Source organism: Sinohyriopsis cumingii, chromosome 6, assembly GCF_028554795.1.
Source record: "Sinohyriopsis cumingii isolate HCF-2022 chromosome 6, ASM2855479v2, whole genome shotgun sequence".
NCBI lineage: Eukaryota > Metazoa > Mollusca > Bivalvia > Unionida > Unionidae > Sinohyriopsis > Sinohyriopsis cumingii.
This window is the reverse complement of record NC_142966.1, coordinates 56,079,401-56,106,641: the sequence shown is the minus strand read 5'-3', so window position 1 is coordinate 56,106,641 and position 27,241 is coordinate 56,079,401. Positions and strand designations below refer to the sequence as shown.

Sequence of the window (27,241 nt, the reverse complement as noted above, 5' to 3'; positions counted from 1 at the left end):
CCTTGTCCACTGGAGACGTTTTTCATTTTTGCCTGAAATGCGGGTAGGAAACGCATTTTCGGGGCTTACTTCTGAACGCATCCAAACACATCTGTTTCCGAGAGAATTTTATTTATCCATATGCTTACGTGCATATAATACATTGTTTCCAAAAGGTTACTTCACGCGCGAATGTGCTGAAGGGTAAAAATATTACCCTTTTCGCACTGGACCCACGATTTTCGACTCATATGCCCTTTCTACTCCTAATCTTATTCTACTTTTTTAAAGATGCACCTGTCCGTGAAGATTTATGACCTGGTCTGTTTTAGAGCTGAAGTCTAAAACTCTCAAATCCAGTTCCGAAACTGGTTATTTTCGGTTTTTCAAAATCGGGTCTCAAAATTTATATTTTTTCGGCTAGATTTAAACGTGGGGGTTTTTTTTGGCAGTATTTTTTAATATCAGCAGAAAGTCGACATTATTTGGTATCACTGTAAAACTACATATTTTTCTTTTCTTTTCTATGCAATACCGCCCGCTTTGGTATATTGTTAAAGACGTTGGCGTCACAGAGCTCCGAATTATGGTACAATATCATGGTGCGCGAAGGTGGCACCCGGGGCAAATGAGTTAACATGTCATCGCTTGTCTACTGCTGGCAGATACTTACAACAGGTAGCTGAAAATAGAAATTAAAAATGGTGTCAACAAATAATCTAAAACTATCAGACAAACAAAAACTATAAATATGTGGAGAGGATGACCAAGTTGAGAGGGAAGGGATGAGGAATGAAACAGGCAACGGAACTGAGGAGCAGTCTAAAAGTAGGTTTTTATAAACTGCTACCTGTCCGAGTGAGATTATTTTATGGAAAAGCCGTGATAAAGAAATTTTGATTGAATTCTCTACAGACAATAGGATATATTTGGCAACACAATAAATACAGCATAGAAATGGCTACAGGTAACTGATGAAATCATTCATGGGCTTAAATGAAAAATTGAATTTCACTGTTATCTAGCCAGAAGTACTAGAAGTCAATACCAACAAGGATTATATTGTCTTGCATCAGAACTGGAATACAAAAGTTTGCTTGTAACTAGTAGCACGATTTTAATGATTACAGAATGTAGTCAGTAGTTATTACAATTAAGCTTATTCCAGAGGCCATCCAAGACACAATTTAGTCAGAAATAACCACTGCCACTGCATCGACTTAAGGATTGCGAAGTAGCTGTAGAAGGCAAATATTTACAAGAAAGGCAATGACCGACTGATATGCTCACCTCGTGTTTATACGCAATGTAATTAGAAAGTGAGCAGCAAATAATTTAGATTAAATATACACTAAAATCAATTAACTCCTGCAATCTCTCTCTCTCTCTCTCTCTCTCTCTCTCTCTCTCTCTCTCTCTCTCTCTCTCTCTCATGTAATGAATGTTTACAAACATCTCAGCTTACTTCCATTTTGTTACTGAAATGAAACATCCTATAAGACATTATAAAGTTATAATGACCATTGATTTTCAGAGACAATTTTCCTCCGGTAGAATTGCCGTCCGAAGCTAGTGAGAATGTATCTGGTGATTGATTGGGTGAACAGTTTTTGTACACATAGGACGCACTTGTTCCATCAGATGATACAACCTAGGAACGAAACATAAATTTGTGATAGAACTTGAAGATTCTCCTGAAAATATCTCAATATATAGCCACTAAATGTTGTATCCCCAAATGTTTGAAGCTACAAGGTTACAATATAAATTGCATGCAAGCCAATAGTCATTAATTAATAATTATTAAAGTAAGAGCTTATATTGTTACTCAAACAAAAAACAAAGATACATTTTCTAGTAAAATTTGTCTGTGGTGAAACATTTTTTTATAACAAGATAGAAGAAAATGGTTTAAAAGAAAAGGAATGTCTAAGCAAGGTATAGCCGGTTCATTTCAAACATTCACATCGATTATTTGAGGTTACAAAAGTAACCAGTGTGTGTGTGTGTGTGTGTGTGTGTGTGTGTGTGTGTGTGTGTTACGTAACTAAATCATATTTAGTCTATCTATCGTCGTTATACACTCGTCTACCGACTTGTTAATGTCACAAAGTTCATTTTGGAACTGTTAAACGAAAATCACACAGAACAACGATTTTAAACTGTATAGTAAATAATGAAGATGAATTCAGAGTTTTGAGATACACGAGGAATCATTTTATAAGACTGTCAGATTTGTCCAACTCCACAGAGAACCTACAGTTTTTCACCGTTTTGTTTTGCTTTAAACGTATTTGACTGTCCTTTTATCAAACAATCTGGGATTGGACACGAATTCATCTTGGTGATTTCACAGAAAATTCAAAAAATTATCTGAAGTAATCATTAATATTAACAAAATAAGAAAACAAAAATAAAAGGAAATGAAACATCCGAGGACACCGAAATAACAAATACTTTTCTATGTTAACAAAAACCTGTATCAGGATATTTAGATATACTGATAAGACGTGTAATTTTTCATATGAAATCAAATTATATCCAAATTAAAATCCAGACTTTCTAGCAACTATTAAACTGACTTACTTTAAACCGACTATCACCTGGTCGGATAACCGGAACGGATTAAATAACGTTACAAGTACAAACAACACTGCTGTCACAAGTGAGAAGCTTACACGAATAATCACATCATGTGTATCACGAAAGTCGTCAATTGTGAAAAAGAAATCGCCAAACTACAAGAGTTAAAGAAAACAAAACTTCCCTAAATACCTAATTTTCTACATATGTTACAGTTAAAAAGTGTATATCACACACAGTTCGTTTTCCCTTTATATGGAACACGAACAGTTTTTTCAAGAAATCACATTTGATATCATCCACCCAAAATAAGTATACGTCCTTAATATCACATTTTGAAATCAACCACCCAAAATAAACACCTGTCCTTTATATCACATTTGAAATCATCCACTCAAAATAAGTACATGTCCTTTATATCACATTTTGAAATCAACCACCCAAAATAAACACCTGTCCGTTATATCAAATTTTGAAATCATCCACCCAAAATAAACACCTGTCCTTTATATAACATTGTGAAACCATCCACCCAAAATAAACACCTGTTCGTTAGAACACGATATGAATTCTTTTTGAGGCCGCTTAAGTTAGGGCTGTGATCAGTTTAAATCTATAATACTAATTCTCCCAATATATTTCTCCAGGGTTCTGATGAGTTTAATGATACTAGTGTATTTGTTTCTGGTGCTTTTCTTCACTTGATAAATGTTCTTCTATGAAACCCAGAATTCAGTTCGTGACGGGTTCTGAAACAGTATATTATTTTATAAACCACATTTTAAATGACACGATAGGTCTGAAAATAGCAAAATTTCTTTAATACACATAAAATACTTACAAAGCAGGCAAACCTGTAAGATGGTTCAGCAGGGTCAGGGTTGTACGTCATGACGTATATGTGTGACGCTTTTTGTAAGGTAGCCACGCAGCTTAGGTTTCCGGAAGCTGAAAATGAAAATCTGTGTGAACAGTATATATTTTGACATGAGTCGAGGAAAGATATCCTTCAAGGAAACTTAATTTAGTTCATAATAAAGGAATAACCCTTTTATGATTTATCCAAATGAAACGTTGTTTAGTTTTTTTTGCCTTGATCGCACAGAAAAGAAAGAGAAAACAGAGATGAAGAAAAAAATTAATAATAATAGAGCTTTTTAATCAAAGTCCCATCAAATCTGATTCTAATGCTAAAAGTCATATATGATATGATAATAGATAAAATTAAAGAAATGAAACTTTTATATAAATTAATTAAGTTGTAGACATTATTTATCTCAGTCGTGTTTTGTAATTGAGGTCCGATGATACAAACATCCACACACAGGTATGTATGTATGTATGTACGTATGTATGTATGTATGTATGTATGTATGTATGTATGTATGCATGCATGCATGCATGCATGTATGTATGTATGTATGTACGTGTGTGTGTTGGTCGACCATCGGGCTCGATGTAGTCAATCCTGCTCTGCTCTTCGCTGATGGATCCTCATGTGATGTGGCTGATGAGTCCGATACAAGATGCGCATGTCCTGGAGCAATGTGTGCACTGGAGGCATGGGTTGGTTCTTGACAATGAGGCCTTCCTGCTTTCCTTGGCGTCGGCGACTTTCATTTTGAGGTCACCCTCGAAGGTTTTGCACCCATTACTAACAGCTGCACGCCAGCCAGGTCTGTCATTCGCGCGGGACTCGAGGTTTGTCACAGATATCGAGCATCATCTCAGGCTGTCCTTGATGGAGTCTTTGAATATTTTCTTCGGGCGACCAATTTCTCTGTGTCCACTAGATAGAGCTCGATACAAAATATGACGTGACATTCGAGACTACTCCATACGGATGACATGACCCGTCCACCGGAGTTTGGCTCTCAAGACCATTGCTTCGATACTGGTTAAGCCTGTTCTATCCAGCACCTTAAGGTTTGTCACTGTCTTGCCATCTGACACCCATAATCCAGCGCAGGACTCTCGTGTGGAAGCGCTCAAGTTGATTTATGTGCTTCTTGTATGTTATCCAGGTCTCACATCTATATAGGAAGCTAGTTATCTCAACTACTTTAAATATCTGTATTTTGGTGGACAGTTTAATATTCCTGTGACTCAACACGCGAAAGCGGAGATGTCCTAATAATTGACTGACGCTGCTAATGCGCGCCGTTATCTCTTTGTCTAGCGATCCATCGGAAGATTTGATGCTTCCAAGGTACTTGAAGTGATCGACAGCAATCAGTTGGATGTCTTCGATAGACCAATCGGGGGGCGAGTTATGGTGCCTGGGTCAGGTTGGTGATAGTGAGTCCGAAGAGTCTCGAGGGTTCCGCGAAGCGAGTAACGTTGATATGGAGATCTGCTTCCGTGTGTGCCATGAGAGCACAGTCATCCGCTAAAAGAGATTAAAGAATAGGTTTTTACGTTGTTTTGGACAGGACATCAGTCGGCGAAAGTCGAAGAGAGCGCCATCCAGTCTGTACTTTATGTACACTCCTTTCTGGAGATCACGTGTAGCATGGTTGCAGGACACATGTACAAAATAAGTTGAATAATCCTGGGGCAAGAACGCAACCCTGCTTCATGCCGTTAGAAACGTTGAATGGGTTGGAGAGAACGAGTCCAGTCATGCTGTCGTGTTAAAGTCGAATCATCTTAATGAACACTCTAAGGATCATCTTAATGAACACTCTAGGGCAACCGCCTCGTGCTAAGATGACCCATAGTGCATCCCTGTTGACCGTATCGAATGCCTGTGTGAGGTCTAAGAAGACATCGTAGAAGTTAACGTTTTGTTCAATGCCCTTTTCCTGTATTTGTCTCACTGTGAAGATCATGTCGATCGCGCTCTGATCTGGTCTGAGGCCACATTGGGCCTCAGGCAGTATGGCTTCCGAGACATTACCGACCAGACGGTTGAGAAATACGCGCGCCATAATCATGCCTGCAATCGACAGGAGCAATATGCCTCGATAGTTTTCGTTGTCAGCTTTGTTCCATTGTTTTTGTATACGGTGACAATCATTGCGTCTTTGAACTCCTGTGGCATGGACTCCTCCTCCCAATTGCTGATCAGGATGATGTACAGTGCCTCAAGTACCTTAGGACCAGCTGCTTTGAAGTGTTCAACGGAGATTCCATCTGCGCCTGGTGCCTTGCCAGAGCTGATCTTTTTGATGACTAGCTCGACTTCTTCCGTGGTAGGGGGCAAGTCCAGGTCCGAGATAGTTGTCTTCGGGACAATTGCGTCTGACGCTGAATAATCTACGATGGAGGGCATTTTCAGTAGGTTGTAGAAGTGTTCCTTCCACATTTCGGTGATACTCTCTTTGTCCTCGAGCAGTGTGATCTCGTCAGAAGAGATTAGCGGGGTGCTGAAGGCTTTCGACAGTCCATAGACATCTTTCAAGGACCTGAAAAACTATGTCAAGTTGTTGGTGTATGCGTAATGATGGACTTCATCTGCTTTGCGGACCCACCAGCTATTTTGCATAATGCGGAGTTCTCTCTGGGCATTGCTAAGCAGATGTTTGAAGGGATCACGTTTTGAGACTGAGTCAACCTCGTTCTGCCATTCTATATAGGTCTCTCGCATTTGATGAAGAATGATGCTTATCACTTCTTTATTTTCGTCAAACCAGTCTTCGTGGACTTTTCTTTTGGGTCCTAGGATGACCTTCGCAGACTCACTCAACAAGTCCTTGAGCTGATTCCACTTTGAGGTTGGGTCATCAGTTGGAGGTCCGTGCGCAGTCAGTAGGTTTTCAATGTGAGCTCGATATTGCTCTCTCACCTGCGATTGGTTTAGCCCTGCAGTGTTGAACTTGATTCGCGTAAGCTTCGTCTTTTTGCGCTGTGGCGGAACAATGTTGAGATCAAAGATAGCCCTGACTAATCGGTGGTCCGTCCAGCACTCGGATCCCCTCAAGGCTCTTGTTATCCGTACATCGCGGACATCTCTGTTACGGACTATGATATAGTCGACCAGATGCCATATTTTTGGATCTGGGATGCATCCAAGTCGCCTTATACTTGCTTTTCTGACGGAAGAGTGTGTTCGAGATAGTCAGATTATTCTCTGCACACGTCGACAGTAGATGCAGTCTATTTGTGTTCATTTTTCCGATTGCATGCTGTCCCAATACTCCATTCCAGCTTTCGTAGTTGTGGCCCACTCTGACGTTAAATTCGCCAGGTACGGCGAGTTTGTAGCAAGCTGGGGTAGCTTTTACGAGGGTGTCATGCAATTATATAAATCCGTTTATTTATTTATTAAATACATGTACCCTTGCCTTTTTTGTGTACAAAGATAACCGAGGATGATTTATGTATATTGTACAATATTTCGAAATAGTGAGTTCGGTTCATCCTCTGAGAAATTCTTTCAATGGGAAAAACCGAATGCTTTCAGCGCAGGAACAATGTATGACGACTTCGTCCGAGTATAAATTCCGCAGCGTAAGATTAAATCTTCACATTACGTAACGTCTTGTCAGTGAGCAGTCTTCTTTAAGGAATTGCACGTCTTCAGCTGTAGAAGTATGTGAATTATTAATTTAATGTGTATAAGTTATAGCTATTATACTACCACGTTTATTTTTGTATGTTTGCTATGTAGCTTCGGTTTAACTAATGTAATTCAAATATTTTATATTCTTGTTTGTGACTTAACAAGGGATTTATATCAGCAATATAAAGCTGCATTTTTTAAGAAATGTTTAGTGCCATGGGATTCTTGTCGGGCACGGTTATGTTTACTTCTGAACCTGTTTGTTGTTTTGTAATTGTGCCGATAATGTAATCTGTATAACTTACCGTATATAACGTCATTACATTTTATCGTATATGCCTGGGGCATGCATAATACACGGTGTTAGATGTATTTTCAGCTGATCCGAGTGATCACAGAATAACCAGAGTGATCGGAGTGGTCGGACTGACCCGAGATACTGGAGCGATCCGAGTTTTTGGAGTGATCGGAGTCGACGTGATGCCAGCTACAGAGCTAACTATAGAAGGCGACCATAGCAGCTGAATCATAGCAGCCGTAGAGATGAATAAACAGTGTTGCTGGTCGAATAGCAGGTGATCGGGCGTTGCTGACCGAAATTGGTGGGCGCTGTTAATTGATCCAATATTTGAATCATATACACGCACATATTAATCATAATTAATTGCTCATTCAAGTCGTTCGTTATTAAACATTGTATTTGTATCACCATCAAAAGTGTTATGTTGTAGATCCGCAATCCCACCCGATTATCTTGTTACAGAGGGCATCGAGACTTTTGTAGAAGGACTCATTGTCTTCTTCGCTGCTGGTCAACGTGGGGGCATACGAACTGATGATGGTGATAAACTATGATTTGGAGAGGGGGACACGGAGTTGCATCAAGCGTTCGTTCACATGCGTAGGAACCACTGGGAATTGACGCAAAAGTGCACTACGAATGACAAAACCGACTCCGTGGATTCTTTATTCGTTTTCTGTTTTCCCCTTCCAGAAGAAGGTGTAGCCACCCTCGGGTTCGCAGACAGATCATACATCGTCTAGACTTGTCTCGCTAAGAGCAGCAATATCAATCTTATATAACCCAGCCCTCTGGCTATGAGAGCTGTTCTTCTCTGTGGCCTGGGTGTATTTTCTTTGTCCATGAGTGTGCGTACGTTCCATGTACCGAGAATGAGTTTGACTTGTTTATGCTTATGGTATCAACCGCATTTAGGGTTAACTGCCAACTGCGGTTATCCGGCTAGTTAGTCTATACGACAGGTAATTTTTTGGACACCGTTTCTAGTCTCTACCCTTACTAGGTTGAGCCGTGCTGACCTAAACTTGGCTGCTCAGTCGCCTGGGATGCTGCCGGACTTCTTTGCGACGTATGTATGTATGTATGTATGTATGTATGTATGCATGTATGTAATTTAACAATTACTTACTTGAATAAGCTATTTCTCTATTGCACTTTGTGTAGTTGAAGACCATAGTTTTCTTGTCACCACAAGTTTCCATCTGTCCCGCGGGACTACTGCAATAACTTCCACTTGTGTCGATAAAGGTGTATTCAAAGTTTCCTAGCAACTGGTCTGGCAATTCCTGCTTCGCGTCAGATTCACTGCCTGTGAAATAAAAATGGCTTCTTATTAAAAGATACAATTGTCAAGTATTTTTTCCTCTAGTTTTGTTTCAATTCATGAAAAATTGTCATAATGCGCTACACACATATATAAAACCGCGCTTCAACTTTCGTTGGCATAGGTCATGAACGTATAATTGTGTGAAATATAATTCAGACATTGGCATGCTTTATATTTCTTAAATGAAATCGTTTAACATCTAATATACTTCGTGCTTTAAATGTAATAACGGAAAAATACGCAAATAGATTTGTGATGATGTGATGTGTGATATTATCAGATTAAGCTGAGGTTTTCACGTGCAGCAAGGGAACGAATCGTAGGGAGCCTAAATTATTGAATGGAGGCATGAGAGTACCGCTAACTAAAATAAATTCTTTATGTTTTTGACTTTCATTCTTAGTCCAAATCTTTACTATATAAATGCAAAAACTTTCTCGACCGCATAAACAATATTTATTACAAATTATTAACAAGAGCGTGCACCGTTTGTGACTTCAAATTCAACTTTCTGACAATCTAATAGATGATACATTAAAAGCTTACTTTGTGGTAAATACTGATGATATTTATTTTAGTGGTTTATGCACGATTTTTCATAGAGGGAAGAGTAATGTTGTTGTTTAACTTGTATTATTGTTCTAAATTTAATGCGATTTAGATCATGAACAATGGCGGTATCGAAAGAGCAAGCGTGAACGAACGTGTCACAACCCTGGATCTCACCTTACTGGAAATCTGAACTTTCCCTTGGAAAAATTTGAGCCTGTCCCAAATACAATATCCCAAAATGGATATATATATATATATATATATATATATATATATATATATAGAGAGAGAGAGAGAGAGAGAGAGAGAGAGAGAGAGAGAGAGAGAGACAGACAGACAGACAGACAGACAGACAGATTTAAAAGAGTTAAAATGCAGATGTAGATGTAAGAGCAAAGAAGATATGTACATGTATATAGACAGATAAAAGGTTATGCAGAATATGCAGAAATTATTTTGGAAATAGAAAGACCTTAAGAGAGATAGAGAAAATTAAGGCAAGAATGTTTGTAATGATTTAATTATACCCAAAACTCAAAGGTTGAGTGAACATTTATCTTATCCGTTCACTTAACAATTATCATTTATTCACCTTCAAATTGGTGAGACATGTATGCATACAAATATTTGAGAATCCTACTATAGAAAATAATTTGAGAACACTTACTTTTGTCCATGTAATTGTTTGCTGAGCAGTATATATTGAGTCTCCTGTAATTATCTTTTAAACAGTATATCAGAAAAGCCACCGGTAAGAGCTATAATTTTCCTAAAATCAATCACGTTGTGAACGAAATCTTCCTGGTTGTTAATCGTTGGTGACGAATACCTGTTGTTTCCAAACACATATATGTCAAAGAACTCTCACGATTTGTATTTTTAGCAATTAACGCATACACCCCATAAAATCAGCAACATGACAACATATCAATCTTTAAAAAGCAATTGTTCAGAATCGGCAATCTGACAAACTGTCTAATTTAGGACTGGAAAGACAGCGAATCATTGAGCGTACAAATATCAATGTTTGCAATGTAGCTGATAGGTTAAAATATAAATATTTCGTCCTTATTTGTCACAACTTGCTTTAAATAGTAAATATTCACATTATCACGCCTGCGCTAGAAAATGTGAGACTGGCACAGACATTGACTACATGATGGAAATGACACGTACAGTAGATGAAAGAAACTGTAGCCAGGTATGAATAAGAGTGATGTGCCATAAATGATAAATACAGGTGTTGATATATGTACTGTAGTGAGTTCCAAGATATAAAACTTGCAGAACATTACTATTATGAACTAAACCCGAACTCTTGTCGATAAATAAGTTCACACAGAATTACTGTGTTTTACCAAGACTATCGACGTTAAATAAAATTTCCCTCATCTTGGATCCGTCTCTCAGCTTTATGAACTTTGAAAACTTCAGCTTGCCGCAATCGAATTTGAACTTGTATCGGAAGACGGATAAGTAGATTTGAAAATATATGAGTGAGAGAGACAGAAAGAAGGAGTAAAGAGTTAAATACTTTTACTTGACTGTACGATTAATTGTGAATGATTATAAAATGCTACCCTATAGTTGGTGGCGTATCACGAACATGCAGTATTTTTGTTAATATTACTAATCTTTTATGAGTTTCCTTTTACATTTGATATGATCCAGCCATTCTGCATGAATTCTTAGCGTCGCCTTTGTAAAGCTGAACGCCTACTTAATATGATGGCATTGAATGCATCCAGGACAGTAGACAAGCCGACAAAGAAATAAGTAAATGGGCCTTCTGTTTTATGGAACGCGGATTTCTTTTTAAGCAATTAAAATGCACCATATGTAGTTCATTGCCCCTCTGTAAAAAGAACAAGATCCGACTGTTCAACACAAATGTGAAGTCTGTCCTGCTCGGGGACCAAGGGGGTGATTAAAACAACCTCCAAGAAAGTGGAATCCCTTATGAACAGCTGCATTTTCCCCTTCGTCGACATATTCAATGGCCACAGACGATCTGCAAAGATCATTAAAACCGTGTGTGAAACCACCCTCCAGAGGCCTATTCACCAAGAGCACTCCAAAAGGAAATGGGGAAGCCGTGGATCGCGCATACCCTGCGAAAGCCGCCAAATAGTAACTATGCATGCCCTAGAATGGAACCCCCAACGCAAGAGAAAGGCAGACAGACCAAAGAAGACCTGACACAGTTAGGCAGAGGAATAGATCTAGGCTGCCAGAACAACGTGGGTTGAACTAACGGGAACAGCCCAGGACCAGGTCCGCTGGCAAGGTAGAGTCAAGGACCTAATCCCCCAAGGTGGCAGAGAAACATAAGAAAAAAACTATATCATATATTTTCATAGAAATATATCTTACCTTCTTTCAACAGAAGCTTAAACTCAGCAGCAAACCCAGGATCTACCTGCGTCTTGCAAATATCACCCTTTGTTAGCTTGTCCTCATTAGCGTCGGTTACAAAAATTCGCTCGTTGTTAGCATTGGTCTGGCGGCCTAGAAGTAAAAAATATATTGTACTATCTAATCTAATTTAAGCAGCCTACTCTCATTAGAAAGCCAATATTTGTCCACATACAAATATGGCGTTATAACGAGATTTGTCGGTACACGAGATTGAAATGAGATTTGATGATATACGAGGTTTAAACGAGATTTGCAATATAAGAGATTTAAAACTCATCCATCATTAACAACCTGGACATACAAACTGAAGATGGATGCATATATAGTCATTGTAAACAATGATAAATACAGAATACAAATCATTTCGTGTTAACAAGTTAAAAGCCAATAATAGCCAGTAACATTCAATCACTGACAGTTGCAAAAATGCAAAATATAAATAACGTGGAACATATTTTTTATTGAGGTAAATCGACATATGAACCCAGGCATTAAACAACATACTTATTCTAATCGTATTTCTTGTATATTTTATAAAGAATTTACATTATTCACAAAGTTGTTTTAGTGTACTAATATTTATATTTAAATCGTGTCTCAACAAAATTTACGTCGCTTGGCGGAGAGTCAAATTCCCAAATAAATTTTTGAAGACGCATACATTTGTATGGAAAAAATTAAATTTAACACACCTGAAATAACCTATGTTTTTTATCAGGCATGTGCAAGCGGCATCCAGATGGGCATCTGGTCTTGAAACTGTTTTATATACATGTAGTTACATTTACATCATACTGGCACATGTAAAATTTGGTCTGCCCCCCACCCCCTTGAAGGAAGTTGCACATACCTGGTGTAGATTATCAAGGCGTTTGCTCTTGATATTTAAAATGGTGATCTTTATAAGAAAATCAATAAAGTATAGCCAGAACCATTTTAAACAAAAGACAGATGAATGGTTGTACAAAATTAATGGATTAGCGAACAGTTAGGTACGTAGATTAAAGGGAAAAGTATGAAACTTGTGCAGATTCTGACAGTTACCAAAACTGTATCGATTTGGGTACTTTTTCAGTAAAGATTTGTGAACCTTACAGATTATCATCATCATGATCCTGTAACTTATATGCACGAAATCAACACTCACCGTACATCTGGTAGTAATAAAACGAATAATCAGAAATCCTGGTCAGGTTTAAACATAGGTAGACGTAGAAGTTTACGCCGAAGGCAATTATGAAATCCCTGGCTCTAAAATAAAGAATAATTTGAAAACATTAGTACAGGCCACACATAGAGACACATTAATGACCTGTTCATGTGCATATTAATATGTTATGGTTTTACGATTTTACATCAACATTTCTCAATCATTGATATAAATATGAAATTATACGATTTCTAAAAGAAATAATGGAGGAATATAGGTTTATTTAGTATATATATCAATAAATATTTCGCGTTTGAAGTGGAAACAATATATTGTCACGAGTTGCGAGACCACTCGTGACAATACTAACGTTTCTACTTCAGTCGTTAAATATTTCCTTATTTCTACTCAGAAAACGTAATTTTATTTTTGTTATATGTGGGGGGGGGGCTAAAATCTCCGATTTGAAAAGAGGTTGTTTCTCCATTCTGTGTAAATGAGATTAACGGCTATCGGTAAAAAGAAGTTCTAAATTTATACAATAATTTTATCCACCGACCTTTTACAAACTTAAATTGTATGTATAGTGCTTCAAATTGTATATTTTGTCAATGTAATTAATGTTTTCATGTAAAATTGAGGACCTTTATATTTTTTACCAACACAGTTCTAACGCTTACTGATACAGTGAACATGGCGAACAACGTTGCTGATGTGGAACGCTGCGACAGGCTTCAGGGTGTAACGCCATTTGAAGAACATATTCTAATGATTGTGAGCTTACTTGTAAGGATTTTGTCTACTGTTTTGGTTTATTTCTGCATTCAGGTGTGAAATTTTGTGTAATGGTTGGCTTGCATTTTTTTCAAAGACTCTGAGCCATAATTTCGTTTGTTACTTAATTTCAGTTTGCAATCGGCACTAATCAATGCCTGATTTCTCCATTGTTTTCAGACATGATTGTGATTGCGATGTTAAACATAATATTACAATGAGTTTGAGTTTGCTTGTGATTACTTTCGTTCGTTATTTATTTTTTATATTTTTTTTTTTTTTGGGGGGGGTCTTTTGTGGAGGGGTGTTTTTTTCTACATTCAAATGTAAACGTAAACATTTTGTGACCTTAGCAAGCTTGCAGTCTGACTCTGAAGCAGATCCTGTATCTGTATCCAGTTTTCGGTGGTTACTTAATTTCGGCTTGCGATCAACACTAATCAACGTTCGATTTATAAATCGTTTTCAAGCATGATTGTTAGCTGAGTTAAAGCTGCTACCTAAGAATTGTTTTAGTATATTTAATCACGACTGTTTCTAGAAATAAAAATATGTTCCATGTGTCGTATAGTAATGCAGGCACATGATAATGTATGGGTGACACATAGCAACAGGTCATGTAAGTTCAGTCACAGACAGTTTCTATTATTCACGCAGAAAATAATTATTTTAAAAAGTTGATACTGAGTCTACCATTTTGCTGTTTGGAGTTCGTTTCTAGACCGTTCTTGATGGCAGCTCATTGACTGCAAAAATATATACTAGAAGTTCTACAGCTGACACATTTTAAGATAATTGCATCAAAATTTTGGAAAAGGTAGGAGATAAGGAACAGAAGAAAACTGAAATAGGCTTAAATATGGAAATACATGGACATGTTTGAATAACAAACATACGGGCAGAAAAACGTAGTTCCAAAAGTGATATAATCACTGGCGATAAAGGTGATTTCACCAATATATTTTTTCTCCATGTGATATATTTCAATATCTAACAGTGAAATGTATATTAAAAGTGGTTATAATAACGTTTTATATGTACAGCTCTCAGTGTATTTTGAATACTGACCAAAAATTTGCATAATGAAAGTCCACTGTCGTATTGTTTGCTTCACATTTCAGAGCTATGTATTCCTTTATTTCATGAATAATATGTCACATGGATGAAGTATTTATAACACCATAACCAGAAATTGCACTCACTTTATGATGACTGTGCCCCCGTCATTTTTTCCCTGGAACCCGTCAACCAGCCAACAGTCCCAATTCTGCAGATCGGTGCCGTAAATGGTCAAGGACAGTCCACTTATATTTTCGGGACCGAAGGTCAGCAAACCCCGGTTACTATCCCACCATGTTCCAGAAAATATGCTTGGAAACGTGCATACCGAATCTGAAAATGTTTGTACACCATATAAAGCAAATAAATGCATATAAATGAAGAAACCATTTGATTATTTATTCTATGTTTAGGTGTATATACACTACTGCATAACGGGCCATTTTCGCGTTGATAGAATTTCGAACTTCCGACTCTACGTCGTTACTGTAGTTGTATAATTTCGCGACGCTCTCTCTCTCTCTCTCTCTCAACATTGTGGCTGCTTGTTTAGCTTTCAGAATTAACGACAATTAACTCTCTCTCTCTCTCCATTGGCTGTTTATTTAGCACTCAGAATTAAAGACAATCAACTCTCTCTCTCTCTCTCTCTCTCTCTCAACATTGTGGCTGCTTGTTTAGCTTTCAGAATTAACGACAATTAACTCTCTCTCTCTCCATTGGCTGTTTATTTAGCACTCAGAATTAAAGACAATCAACTCTCTCTCTCTCTCTCTCTCTCTCTCTCTCAACATTGTGGCTGTTTATTTAGCACTCAGAAATAAAGACAATTAACTCTCTCTCTCAACATTGTGGCTGTTTATTTAGCACTCAGAATTAAAGACATTATCTCTCTCTCTCTCTCTCTCTCTCTCTCTCTCTCTCTCTCTCTCTCTCTCAACATTGTGGCTGTTTATTTAGCACTCAGAATTAAAGACAATTAACTCTCTCTCTCTCTCTCTCTCTCTCTCTCTCTCTCTCTCTCTCTCAACATTGTGGCTGTTTATTTAGAACTCAGAATTAAAGACAATTAACTCTCTCTCTCTCTCTCTCTCTCAATCAATCAACATTGTGGCTGTTTATTTAGCACTCAGAATTAAAGACAATTAACCATCATTTGGAAAACACATTAACAGGGCTTTTTTACACACCAACTGATCAATATCCTTGATTCAGACAACAGCTGAAAACTTACTTAATTATAGATATCGGGAACGATAACAAAATAAAATGCAAAAAATTTAAAGAAAAAAAAATTGACCCACTAAATATACAGAATTTACAAATTAAAAACACATTCTTCGTTTTCTTAGTACGAGTCTCTTTCTTTACAAGTAAGTATAGCGAGATATACCATCGGCAAATATCCCGCAGAAAAATGGCGAAAGTTTGCTTAAAGAAACATTTTGACTTAAAAGAAGATCTCCAAATCTGAATTTAATCAGATTGCTGAAAGAATGGTTGGCTATTATTTTATAGTGATATTTACCTTCCCCCCCCCCCAAAAAAAAAAAAAAAAATTGATCTATTATGTTTCCAGTATTTTCTTCTGAAAGAAGTGTTTCTAACAATTTTTTTTCATAAAGTACTGTTTTATTCAGTGTACTGAAATTTTTTCTGTGACTAACAACATCTTTTTTAGAACCTACACTCAATATACTTGAGCTGGTTATGATGCTCTACGTCGAATTATCAGCATTTTTCACGACAATCCGCATTATTCAATTTGTATGTTTATATCTTCGTTAATATTTGCTCTTCAGTGGACATGGCTATGGACATTATGCGGTAGAGTTATTTCAAATTTCCATTAAAATACTCATTATGTTTTAATCTTTGACTGATCTCTAACACTACTATCGTAACGAGTTAATCGTTCGACATGTGTCACTTTCGTATGCTTAAGGAGCAGGAGTAATGCTCGAACTTTAGTGACGCTAACCCGTGTACATAAATAATCTGCGAACTACGCGACAGAAATTTATAGGAACAGCGGATATGGGGCTTAGGCTAATTTAAGCTTTAAGAAAAACAGGGTCTTTTGTGGTCAAGTGGCCTTTACAAATCCTTTACACTCTTTGTTGAGAAGTACAGTCAGTTATAGCAATGGCGCGTACAAAGCAAGCAAGGACAAAGTAGACTGAAAATCCTTGAAGCGAGGTAGAAAGGGACATTAGGTTTGTTCATACTAACATATATTTATAATTTAGATATTTGCATTTACCAAAACATTTCAATTACTCTGCACCGCTGCACATTATTAATCCCGGCTGGGTTTATATGTGACAGTGCAGAGTGAGTTGAATTCACTTAGTATTTGGAGCAACATTTTTGTTTGCACCTTATGTTAAATGTATTTTGCTTTATTGTAGTTTCACTATAAGATTTAGAGAAAAAGAAATAGGGGTTGACAGGCTCTAAATCACACAATCAAATAGAGAAGATTTTGATATCGCACTAATAGTATCGTGTAACCCACGCACATATTTCAAAACAAACAAAATGAAAAAAAAAGGAAAACAAAATGGATCCAGAAGGTCAAACTGAACCAGTCAGATCTAAGATCAGGCAGTATTTTCATACTGAGTATGAAGATAACAGGATGATAGTGAACCACCCGGCTGGGTGTCAAACCATAGACTTTGAAGGCGCCACCAACCCGCCACGACAAAGCGAAGTTTTGATGGCACTTCATCATATGGGGATGGACATAGGGAAGATTGACGCCCTACAAAACGGAGGACTCAATAAATTCGTGATCTATCCAAAAGGAGGAATACCGTTATTACAAGAGGGAGAAATAAGTGTAAAGGGGATGACAGCCCAAGTTTACAAAGCAGCCCCCTTTATAAGAACCATGGAGCCACGATTGACGGAAATCAACGTGATGGGACTTCCCATGGAGGTGGATAGCCAAGAATTGGTGGATAAAATCAAAAAGAAGACGGGAGTGAGCGTGGTCACACACAAAATGGCGACTGTGTGGGGCTTCGCCCCAATCAAGTCAGGAAATAGACTTCTGTATGTCAGCAGAGAAGATGCCAAGAAGATCCCGATCTTCTTCTATGTTTTGGGCTTCAGATTGAAAACATGGTACAGGGGGAGCGAACAAGATCGAGTATGCCCCCTGTGCCACCAAAAAGGTCATGGACCTAGAGATTGTCAAGGGGGAATGGAGAGACCCAAAAATCAAGAAGAAACCTATGCCAGTAAAGCATCAGAACAAGGGCAGAAAACCGCACCCCTGCAGCCAAAACAACAACAACAACAACAACAAATACAAAAGCAACAGGAAGAGATCCTCAATCTGATAAGACAGGTTAGAGAGGAAAAAGAAAAAGAAAGAGAAGAGGAAATACAAGTACTACCCGAGCTAGAGATCACAAAAATAGAGGGGCACAAGACTTTGGAGTGGGAGAACTACCTGAGCCCAAACAAAACGGCAAAAGCGAGTGTACAAATTGAAGAAGAGATAACGACACAAAATAGATTTAGTGTCCTAGAGAACATACAACTAGGAGATAGCCCACAGACAGACACCCCTTTGACATCGACGCCCATGCCCAAGAGAAAGAGGGCGAAAAGGAACTCGGAAGCTATATCACCACAGGAGAAGGCAATACAACGTAAGAAAAATAAACAGGGAAAGAAAACTATAGAGGCCGAAATAGAGAAAATACAAGAAGAAGAAGACTCAGAACTGGAAAGCGAGGGAGATGATATGGGACGAAATGAATCGGAACTGGAAACGGAAAATGACACGGAAATGGAGAAAGAGAACGTAATTACAACAACAACAACAGAATCGATACAAACCATGAATACAGAGTCAGAGAGTACAATCCAAACAACAGTGACAAGTGCAGGGGAAACTCAAAATAGTACAAATACATCAGAGGGGGGTGGGGAAACCAGTGCCCCTCCTACAGACATTTCACAAACAAGTTTATAACACAAGAATTATAATAATTTGTTAAATAATTTAGAATAATAAGGAAAAAGCGACACCCTGGAAGAGACAAGAATGGAAGGAAAAAACTTACAATTCTTGTCTATAAATATAAATGGTATAAATAGGGAAAAAATTTTTAAATTCCCTAAAGATCTAAATTATGATGTATTGTTAATACAAGAGACGCATAACGGTTTTAAAGACAATATAAAAATAATAATGGAAAGTTACCTAAATGGGATCATATTAATTAGTGATTACGAACACACAGATATTAAAGGAGGGGTGGCAGTTCTAATCAAAAATAAAAAAGGTTTGACATGGGAAAGAATAGAAGTAGATAAGATTTTTAACGGTAGGATGATACATATTACAATAGAGGATGTGCATATAATTAATGTATACATGCCAGCAAATAGGGAACAAAAAAAATATTCTTAGAGAATTTAAATAAATATATAGAGAAATATGCAACAGGGAATATAATTATAGGGGGCGATTTTAACTGGGTGGGAGAAAATATAGATAGGGAGGGGGATCTAGCGCCAAACGATATTAGGATCAAACCGGATATGGACTTTTTTATCAAAAAATATAAATTAACGGATGTGTACCGAGTACAAAATTTATTAAGGAAAGAATATACTTATAATTATAAAATAAATAAAGGAAGCCGCTTAGACAAATTTTACTGTAACAACTATGATGAAAATGTATACAAAGAATCGAGTATCACAAATTTTAAAATATCAGATCATAAACTTATTAATATGACTGTAATCTTTAAAAATAGAATAAAATGGGGGCACGGAAGATGGATGATAAATAATTCAATTTTAAAAGATACAGATTTTATACAAAGAGTAAAGAAAGAGATAGAAGATTTTAAGAATAAGGAATATGGTGATATAATATTAGAGTGGGAAAAACTTAAAGTCAAACTAAAAAAACTAGCGATTGAACACTGTAATTTAAAAAATAGGAAACTGAAAACAGAAAGAGAAGCGATCAGATACCAGCTACAAAAAACAAATGCTAAGGATATAGAGACCAATTTAAAAAACAGATTGGAAGAAATAAATAAAATAGAAAGTAGGGGTAGAGAAATTAGGGCAGGGAAATTTACGGGGATATATAAAAAAGCAGAGGGATTATATAAAAGAGAAGAGAAAAGAATGGGGGGAGATAAATTTATGGAGAGGGTAAAAATCAACACAACAACAACAACAACAATAATAGAAAAACAGAAAGTTATGGATCATATTAAAAACTATTATGCAACACTGTATACGTCTCAAAAAATATCAGAGAATGAAATTGATGATTACTTACAAGATATACCATGTGAAAAAATTAATGATAATTTTAAACAAATATGTGATGACTTTATATCACAAGAAGAAATTTTAGAAAGTATAAATGCAATGAATAAGGGAAAATCTCCAGGGGGAGATGGACTCTCTGCTGAATTCTATATGACATTTTGCAGAGAGCTGTTGCCCATTCTTGAATGGTTATATAACAATATATTTTTAAGAAATAATGAAATGTCGGAAACGATGAAAGAAGGGATCATCATTTTAATATATAAAGGCAAAGGGGATAGGGAAGAACTAAAAAATTGGAGGCCCATCTCCCTCCTTAATACAGATTACAAAATATTAAGTAGAATCCTAAGCAATAGGCTAAAAAAGGGGATAGGTGGAATAATAAATGTAAATCAAACATGTGGGCCCAAAAATAGGGACATACAAAATAACATATTAAGCATAACTGCAATTATAGAACATGTACAAAATAAGGGACAGAAAGCTGCTATGGTACTTTTTGATCAAGAAAAAGCTTTTGATAGAATAGAGCATAACTATATACAAAAAGTCCTGGAAAAATTTGGCTTCGGAGAACCTTTCCGGAAATGGACAAAAATTCTATATAATAACATTACTTCAAGAGTTCAAAATAACGGAGCCATGACAGAACAATTTGACATTAAAAGATCGGTGCGGCAAGGATGCCCACTATCAATGCTATTATACGTGATAGCAATTGAAATGCTCAGTATCAGTGTAAAACTAAACAAAGGAATTAAAGGTATAAATGTTCCAAATATCAAAGAGGAAGTGAAAATGTTACAACATGCAGATGATTGCACTAACTTTTTAGAGGACCCGAAATCCTTTGAGAACCTTATAAAGGAATATGAAAAATTTGGAAGAGCATCGGGGTCAAAAATAAATCATGATAAAACAGAAATTTTAGAGATAGGCAACTGGCGCGGTAGGCTTTCCAGCATACCAGCCCATATGTTTAAAGATACCGTTAAAGCACTTGGTGTGTACTTTGGCAAAAATGAAGAAAAGGAAAACTGTAAAAAAATGGAATGTGAGATAAAAAGAAATATCGATATCTGGGCACTTCTGCCGTTATGTTTAATGGAACGGGCACAGGTGGCCAAAACATATATGTATACAAATTTGAACTATATTATGAAGTCTACTAACATAAGTAACATAATTTTAAATAATATAGATAAACTTATAATTAAATATATATGGGATTTTAAATTACATTATGTTATAAAAGAAACATTATACAAGGCAAAAGAATCAGGGGGAATAGGGTTACCAAGCCCCATAATTTTAAAAGTTACCAATATATTAAATAGATTTAAACGACTGAGTGACGAACCTAAATTACCATGGGAGGGGATTTATATATATTGGTTTGGTTTTGTTTTGCGGAACAGGGAGGGAATATATAAAAATAACAAATTAATGAAACTTTTAGAAACACCTAGAAAATTTAAGAGTATAAGAGATCTATTAATGAAATATAGGGACACAAAAGAATTTTGGGACCAGGACGAAAAACTCTCATATAAATGGATTCGGAATGACATAACCAAAAATATACTAAGTAAAGTTGAACGAGAAAATTTATATGTGAACTGGAAAAAGGCATGGGGGCACTGGTCACAATTAGGATCTTTAAAAATACAAAGCCTCGCCTTCAAATACATGCATGATGCGTGGTTGACGGGAGAGGTTGCAGCGAGACGGCACATGGTCGGAGTACCGCCTAAATGTCCGCTGTGTAAAATAGGAATATACAATAAAAAACACGTTATGTTACACTGTAAGGAAACAGAAGGTGATAGGAATAAAATAATTGATGAAATTAACTTAAAGAGTAAATTTAAACCACAATGTATACTATATCTTGATGGTGACTTTAGTAAAGCAACTATATATAAAATTTCAAGTTTTATTGTTAATAATATTAAGAAATGTGGCCCAATTAAATTTTAACATAGGGAATACCTCAAGAGGGAAAGTACAGATAATGATGCCATGGGGCTATGTCACATGGCGCTACGCGAAGTGAACAGGCCCATGGCAGAATCTGGAAAGGAACCCCTCTTGTAAATAAATATATAAAAACTGAATCTCTATCCTTTCTATCACTAATATCTATAAAATTTTTTGGAATTGAAATTGAGTTTTTAAACTTAAATTTAAATTTTAAAAACTTACCTGAAAATTTTTTTTTTTTTTTTTTTTTTTTTTTTTTTTTTCCACTACGATTGAAACAATTTTGAGATATTTCTAATTAAAAGATAGACCTGCTCCACGGGGGAAAAGCATAATAATTAAAAAAAATGTGAACCCTTCATGGAGCTCAGTCTAATCTAACCAAGAAAGGTGATTTATCACATACATAAGAATCAATAAGATTCAAAAAATAAGGGGATATCACCTTTCTTCAAAATTCAAAACATATAAAAAGAACTTCCGTTATATAATATTACGGAATATAATAGGAAAACTCATGCACTACAAGAATCTGATCCAACAAGCTATCCCAACAAAAACATATTATAGCATACATAACCCATAGCACAAACATATAGCAAACATGGGATGTAGGAGACCCTAGCAAGGTCACAGAGGAAACGAAAAAGAGGAAGTTTAACCGAGAAGGATAATCAAAATCACTCTCGGAGATACTCCTCTATAGAAACACTAGGGATTGAAAAAATACCCGAACTCCTAATTTCACGTCACAAAAACGATGAAATAATACACAACAACATATCTGGGGGAATACAAAAACACATAAATAATTTATGTAATTAGGAATGGGGGGGCATCTGTCTGGTGCCCCAGAAAAAAAAAATTACAAATCCTTTACAGATCACTGACATCTCACACTGTCCGCGTAGGTACGAGTCTCTGCTCGGCCAAAAGGGGTGTGATAGAAAGATTGCCAGTAGCTTCCACGAAATATACTGGCCACCATGTATCATATGCTGAAAAATGTTGTTAAACCCACACAAATTTAACAAAATCCTCCACACTATCTTTATAGTCTACATAAATTCATAGTTTCCGTATAAAAACGCTCATAAATAGAGTCCAACTACAAACAACATAGACTCTAATCTGCCATCGCATAATGAGTCGGCAGATCAAAGTGTATGAAGTTTATTCTACCGATTACTACTAACATAGTTGGTTCTGCGCAGTTTGCAGTGGGACTCAACTTATACGCGACTATACACGGTACATGTACATGCCAGATTGTTCAATTTGATTACTGTATACCATCTGAACTTGAACATATGTATTGTCTTCTGTTTCTCTATACATGCTTTGCTTTAATTTATTTAAACTGTAAAGACCAATAATGATCCATTTTTAAGTTAATTCACCATCCTGACAAATTATTACAAAGGAAGGGTCAGTACCATTACAACGACATGGGCTCAATATGTCTTTCTTGGTAATCAGAATAGAAAACGTTTTATTTATTTCCTTTTGCTGTTTCTGTACATTACTCAATCAATAGCAGTGCTTAGTCAGAGCCTTTAAAACAGCGATCATTCGAGACAAAAGTGTTTCAAAAGAAAACGTTTCACCGATAAAGCATTTTTCACGTAAATACAATAGAACTGTCCACAATCAAAAGCTTGTGTTGAATGAATAAATACAATCAGTGAAATCTAATGCGTCAAAGGGAGCAGTATTTTTAACGAAAATCTTACTATAGAATATACATCTCAATCTCTTTTCGAGTCAACCTTAAAAAAAAAATTTTTAAAATCATCTAATACACATTATCCTGATTCAAGCAATCAACTTAACTTTATGGAACATTCCCCGGCTGATATTTCTTTCCATATAAAGTCATACACTTTGTCAAATGGGTAACTGGGTACTTTCTTTAACAGTCCAAAGTACATTTAGCAATATAAGTTTTAATAAAATCAATACAGGCATAACAAACGAACACAGGGTTTTAGAATGGCAACAACAAAGCTGCATTAAATAAATATTAGATTTAAAATAAATATTTGAAATTTAAAAGGACAGTTCTTCGGTTCATTATGTGAGTAAAGAATTATTTTGTAGAGCAAAATCAATAATCGGAGCTTTTCGTTTGATAAATATGTACTTTTTTAAATGTTGGTATCTTACATATAGACCTATCGTTGTATGAGATAAGTAATAGTGGCTAACTTGGACTAAAATAAACAAATCAACCTTATTTTCGAAATGAACGGGTTCACATTTAATAACAAAACAATAAATTTGAAATGTATGTCATTTCTTTTTATGAGCTACCAAACTGCGGCTCTTTGCCAACATTACAACAAAGTAATAATGTAGCGTATTAACGATGCCCTAATAGATTTGTATCTGATACTGTGTAAAATCTTAAAGAAATTCTCCTGTGCTTGAATCATTGGCCGTAACCTCTTGTCTCACATAATTTAATAATTAGACCATAACCTCGTGTCTCAAACCACCAATTAATTAGACCATAACCTCATATCTCACACCACTAATTAATTAGACCATAACCTCATATCTCACACCACTAATTAATTAGACCATAACCTCATGTCTCAGACCACTAATTAATTAGACCATGACCTCATGTCTCAGACCACTAATTAATTAGACCATAACCTCGGGTATCACACCATTTAATTAGACCAGGGGTCTCAAACTCAAACCTCTCCGAGGGCCGCATGAGGTCATTTTCGATGGCCCAAGGGCCGCACCACTTTTGAAATCCCTCTGACACCGTCATTTTGCGGGACACTGGAGAAGGCTTGGCGGGCCGCATGTTTGAGACCTCTGAATTAGACCATAGCCTCGTGTATCACACCATTTGTTAATCAGACCATAACCTTGACTTAATCTTGGTTAAGTATGCAAGGTTCCAATCTACTGGGATAGCGAAGAATAAGGTATCAACTTGACCATTGTAAGAATATTAAGTCTCCCAAGCAAACTTCAGTCTTTCAGCATATCATCGTCTTGAGGCATATCATCATCTTGAGACTTATTTACGGTCTCTATTTCATGTCTTTGCTAATCGACTGTATAAAACACTTCATGCATAACCCCTGCCCATCCTCCCACCCCATCATGAGAGTAGGGGGAGGAAGATATAACACTGTGTACGTTATAAAAGACTTTAGGAATTTTAGACTCAGATAAATATTGTCGGGGAATGGGGAGGTGAGATCAACGCCATTACCCGTGTGATCCGGTGTAAATCGTTTCCACATGAACACTGTTTGACCATCCATGGTACTCTTGCCACCAGTCCTTCCATACCTAACTCAATGGTGCCCACGCATAGGGGATTTCAGTTCCAAGCATGATTTTAGACTACATCTGTAAAACTGAAATGCTGCCCACTACTTGTTGGCCACCCCGTCCCGAAAATAATGCTGCGAGTGCCCCTGCATAACTCGAGAATCCCGTGGTCGACTTGGGAGAGGGAATACTAGTTTTATTACAAAGAAGAAAAAAAACATTTTTTATATTACAGGGACAGGATTTCTAAATACCCTGCCCAGACATTGAATCAATAAAGATCAGTTGCGCAGCAAAGATAAAAAGTACTACAAGCGCAATTGTCTCGAGTAAGATATTTTTGTAACCTTTTTTATTTAAAGATAAAATTTTAACTCTTTGTTGAAAGAAATACAATAGCAGTCTACTAACCTCTATCTTCTGTCCTAGTTTTACTTTAATATATATGTAGAGAGAGAGAGAGAGAGAGAGAGAGAGAGAGACAGACAGACAGACAGAGAGAGGTAAAGCAACCACAGCAGGTTGTCAAATTTGCAATCCAAGGATCGCAGGTTCGGTTCTATAACCTCCCAGGCTAGCCGGTGTCGGCTGCCTCTGTGTCCTTATGAAACGCTACTATCTCTCATTTTCTTAGCATGAAACAGTTAGGTCTTGGGAATCACTACTGTCTCCCATTTTCGTAGCTTGGTTTAGCAAATAATGTGTTAAAGGTGCCGTTAATATCAAACAATCAACGCAATAACAGTTAATGAACCCAGTTTGCAATATTACCAATATCACCCCACCCCACAAACATGGGTGTCTGCAATGGAGGGCGGAGAAGCCAGTTTCACCCATATAGGCCATATTTAGGCAAATTATATTGTCTAGTATATAAATAGCCCCATCGATTTTTGGTTTGCACCCACCCACCCACCCACTCTTTGGAATAATGGCTTTTCCATACCCTGAAGAAATTTCTGCGGACGCCTGTGCAATCTCTCTCTCTCTCTGTCTCTCTCTCATCGCACAAGCCAGAGGCCTTTGAAGTTATATTACTGTACTAAAATAATGTCAAAATATTTGGGGGGAAAAAAGGCTGTCACACGCGAAAGCATGATAGTACTAACATTTGGGTTTTTTTTGGTACAATTTACTCGAAGTTTTAAAAAAAAAAATCAATATTGAAGTAATTAGAAAAATCTCTAACTGATAGCACTATGGAATTATCAACGGACAGGTATCTGCAATGGTTGTAAAAATGTACCACGAACATGCGGGAGAAAAAAATTAAAGAAAATTAATTCAAAGTTTTATATTTTACAAATAATATGTAACGCAAAAACGTTTACCTGAATAAGGTAGCAAGGAAGATAAGATGAACATCGCACACAACCAATTCCAGCCCATGTCAATTTTATTTAACTTGAAATGTGTCACGTCTGTGCCTTGGTTTGTTTTGAAGAAACAGTTCCACTATCTCATTGAATACCGCTATGAATGATATACTTTTACTGTTAACGGATCAAAGAGCAATCATTTAGAGACATTATTCAAAGCCAGTCACGGTGAGAAACCCTGACGTGGATCAGGAGTAAGAGCGGTCAGCTGACCGTGATATCCAATATCACGGGAAATCGAGGCCAACTATTGTCGCTAGGGATTTTCGTTACTCTTATTTCTTAGTGAAGACTTTTCAAAACTACAGCACAACGATAGCAATAGTAACGAACACTAACACTACTAATGCTACTCTATACCAACAACAACGACAGAGAAGAAGGTTATGATCTATGACAAGGGTCGGCATCCTATTTTACACAGCGTGCCACTTTTTCTGTATTAATTACAAAATGAACGAGCGCGTGCCACAGTTAGAGAGTAACACTGTTAAAATCGAGATTTTTGGCTGCCATTTGCATGCCACACAAAACCTGATGGCGTGCCATTTTGTGTCACGTGTGCCGTAGGTTGTCTACCGCTGATCAATGATATCCTGATAGATTTTGTCTA

General features: G+C 36.7%; 1 protein-coding gene across 1 annotated transcript; it reads right to left on the bottom strand.

Annotated features, from left to right (window-relative positions):
• Positions 1 to 371: 371 nt before the first annotated feature.
• On the bottom strand, positions 372 to 26,787 carry LOC149796979 (uncharacterized). The gene is made up of 8 exons (XM_089960316.1): positions 26,581 to 26,787; positions 14,791 to 14,980; positions 12,812 to 12,915; positions 11,620 to 11,754; positions 8,497 to 8,676; positions 3,404 to 3,510; positions 1,501 to 1,630; positions 372 to 661 (listed from the first exon to the last, which is right to left on the bottom strand). Exons 1-8 carry the CDS (start codon positions 26,636 to 26,638, stop codon positions 621 to 623), a joined length of 945 nt encoding a protein of 314 aa, XP_089816442.1. The 5' UTR covers positions 26,639 to 26,787; the 3' UTR covers positions 372 to 620.
• Positions 26,788 to 27,241: the final 454 nt, after the last annotated feature.

Excerpts from the sequence above, each read along its gene's own strand:
- LOC149796979 (XM_089960316.1), bottom strand. The coding sequence starts at position 26,638 with ATGGGCTGGAATTGGTTGTGTGCGATGTTCATCTTATCTTCCTTGCTA. Across the intron at positions 14,981-26,580 it reads TTCCTTGCTACCTTATTCAG|ATTCGGTATGCACGTTTCCA; the intron begins GTAAACGTTTTT and ends AAACATTTTCAG. Across the intron at positions 662-1,500 it reads ATTGTCTCTGAAAATCAATG|CTACCTGTTGTAAGTATCTG; the intron begins GTCATTATAACT and ends TTCTATTTTCAG.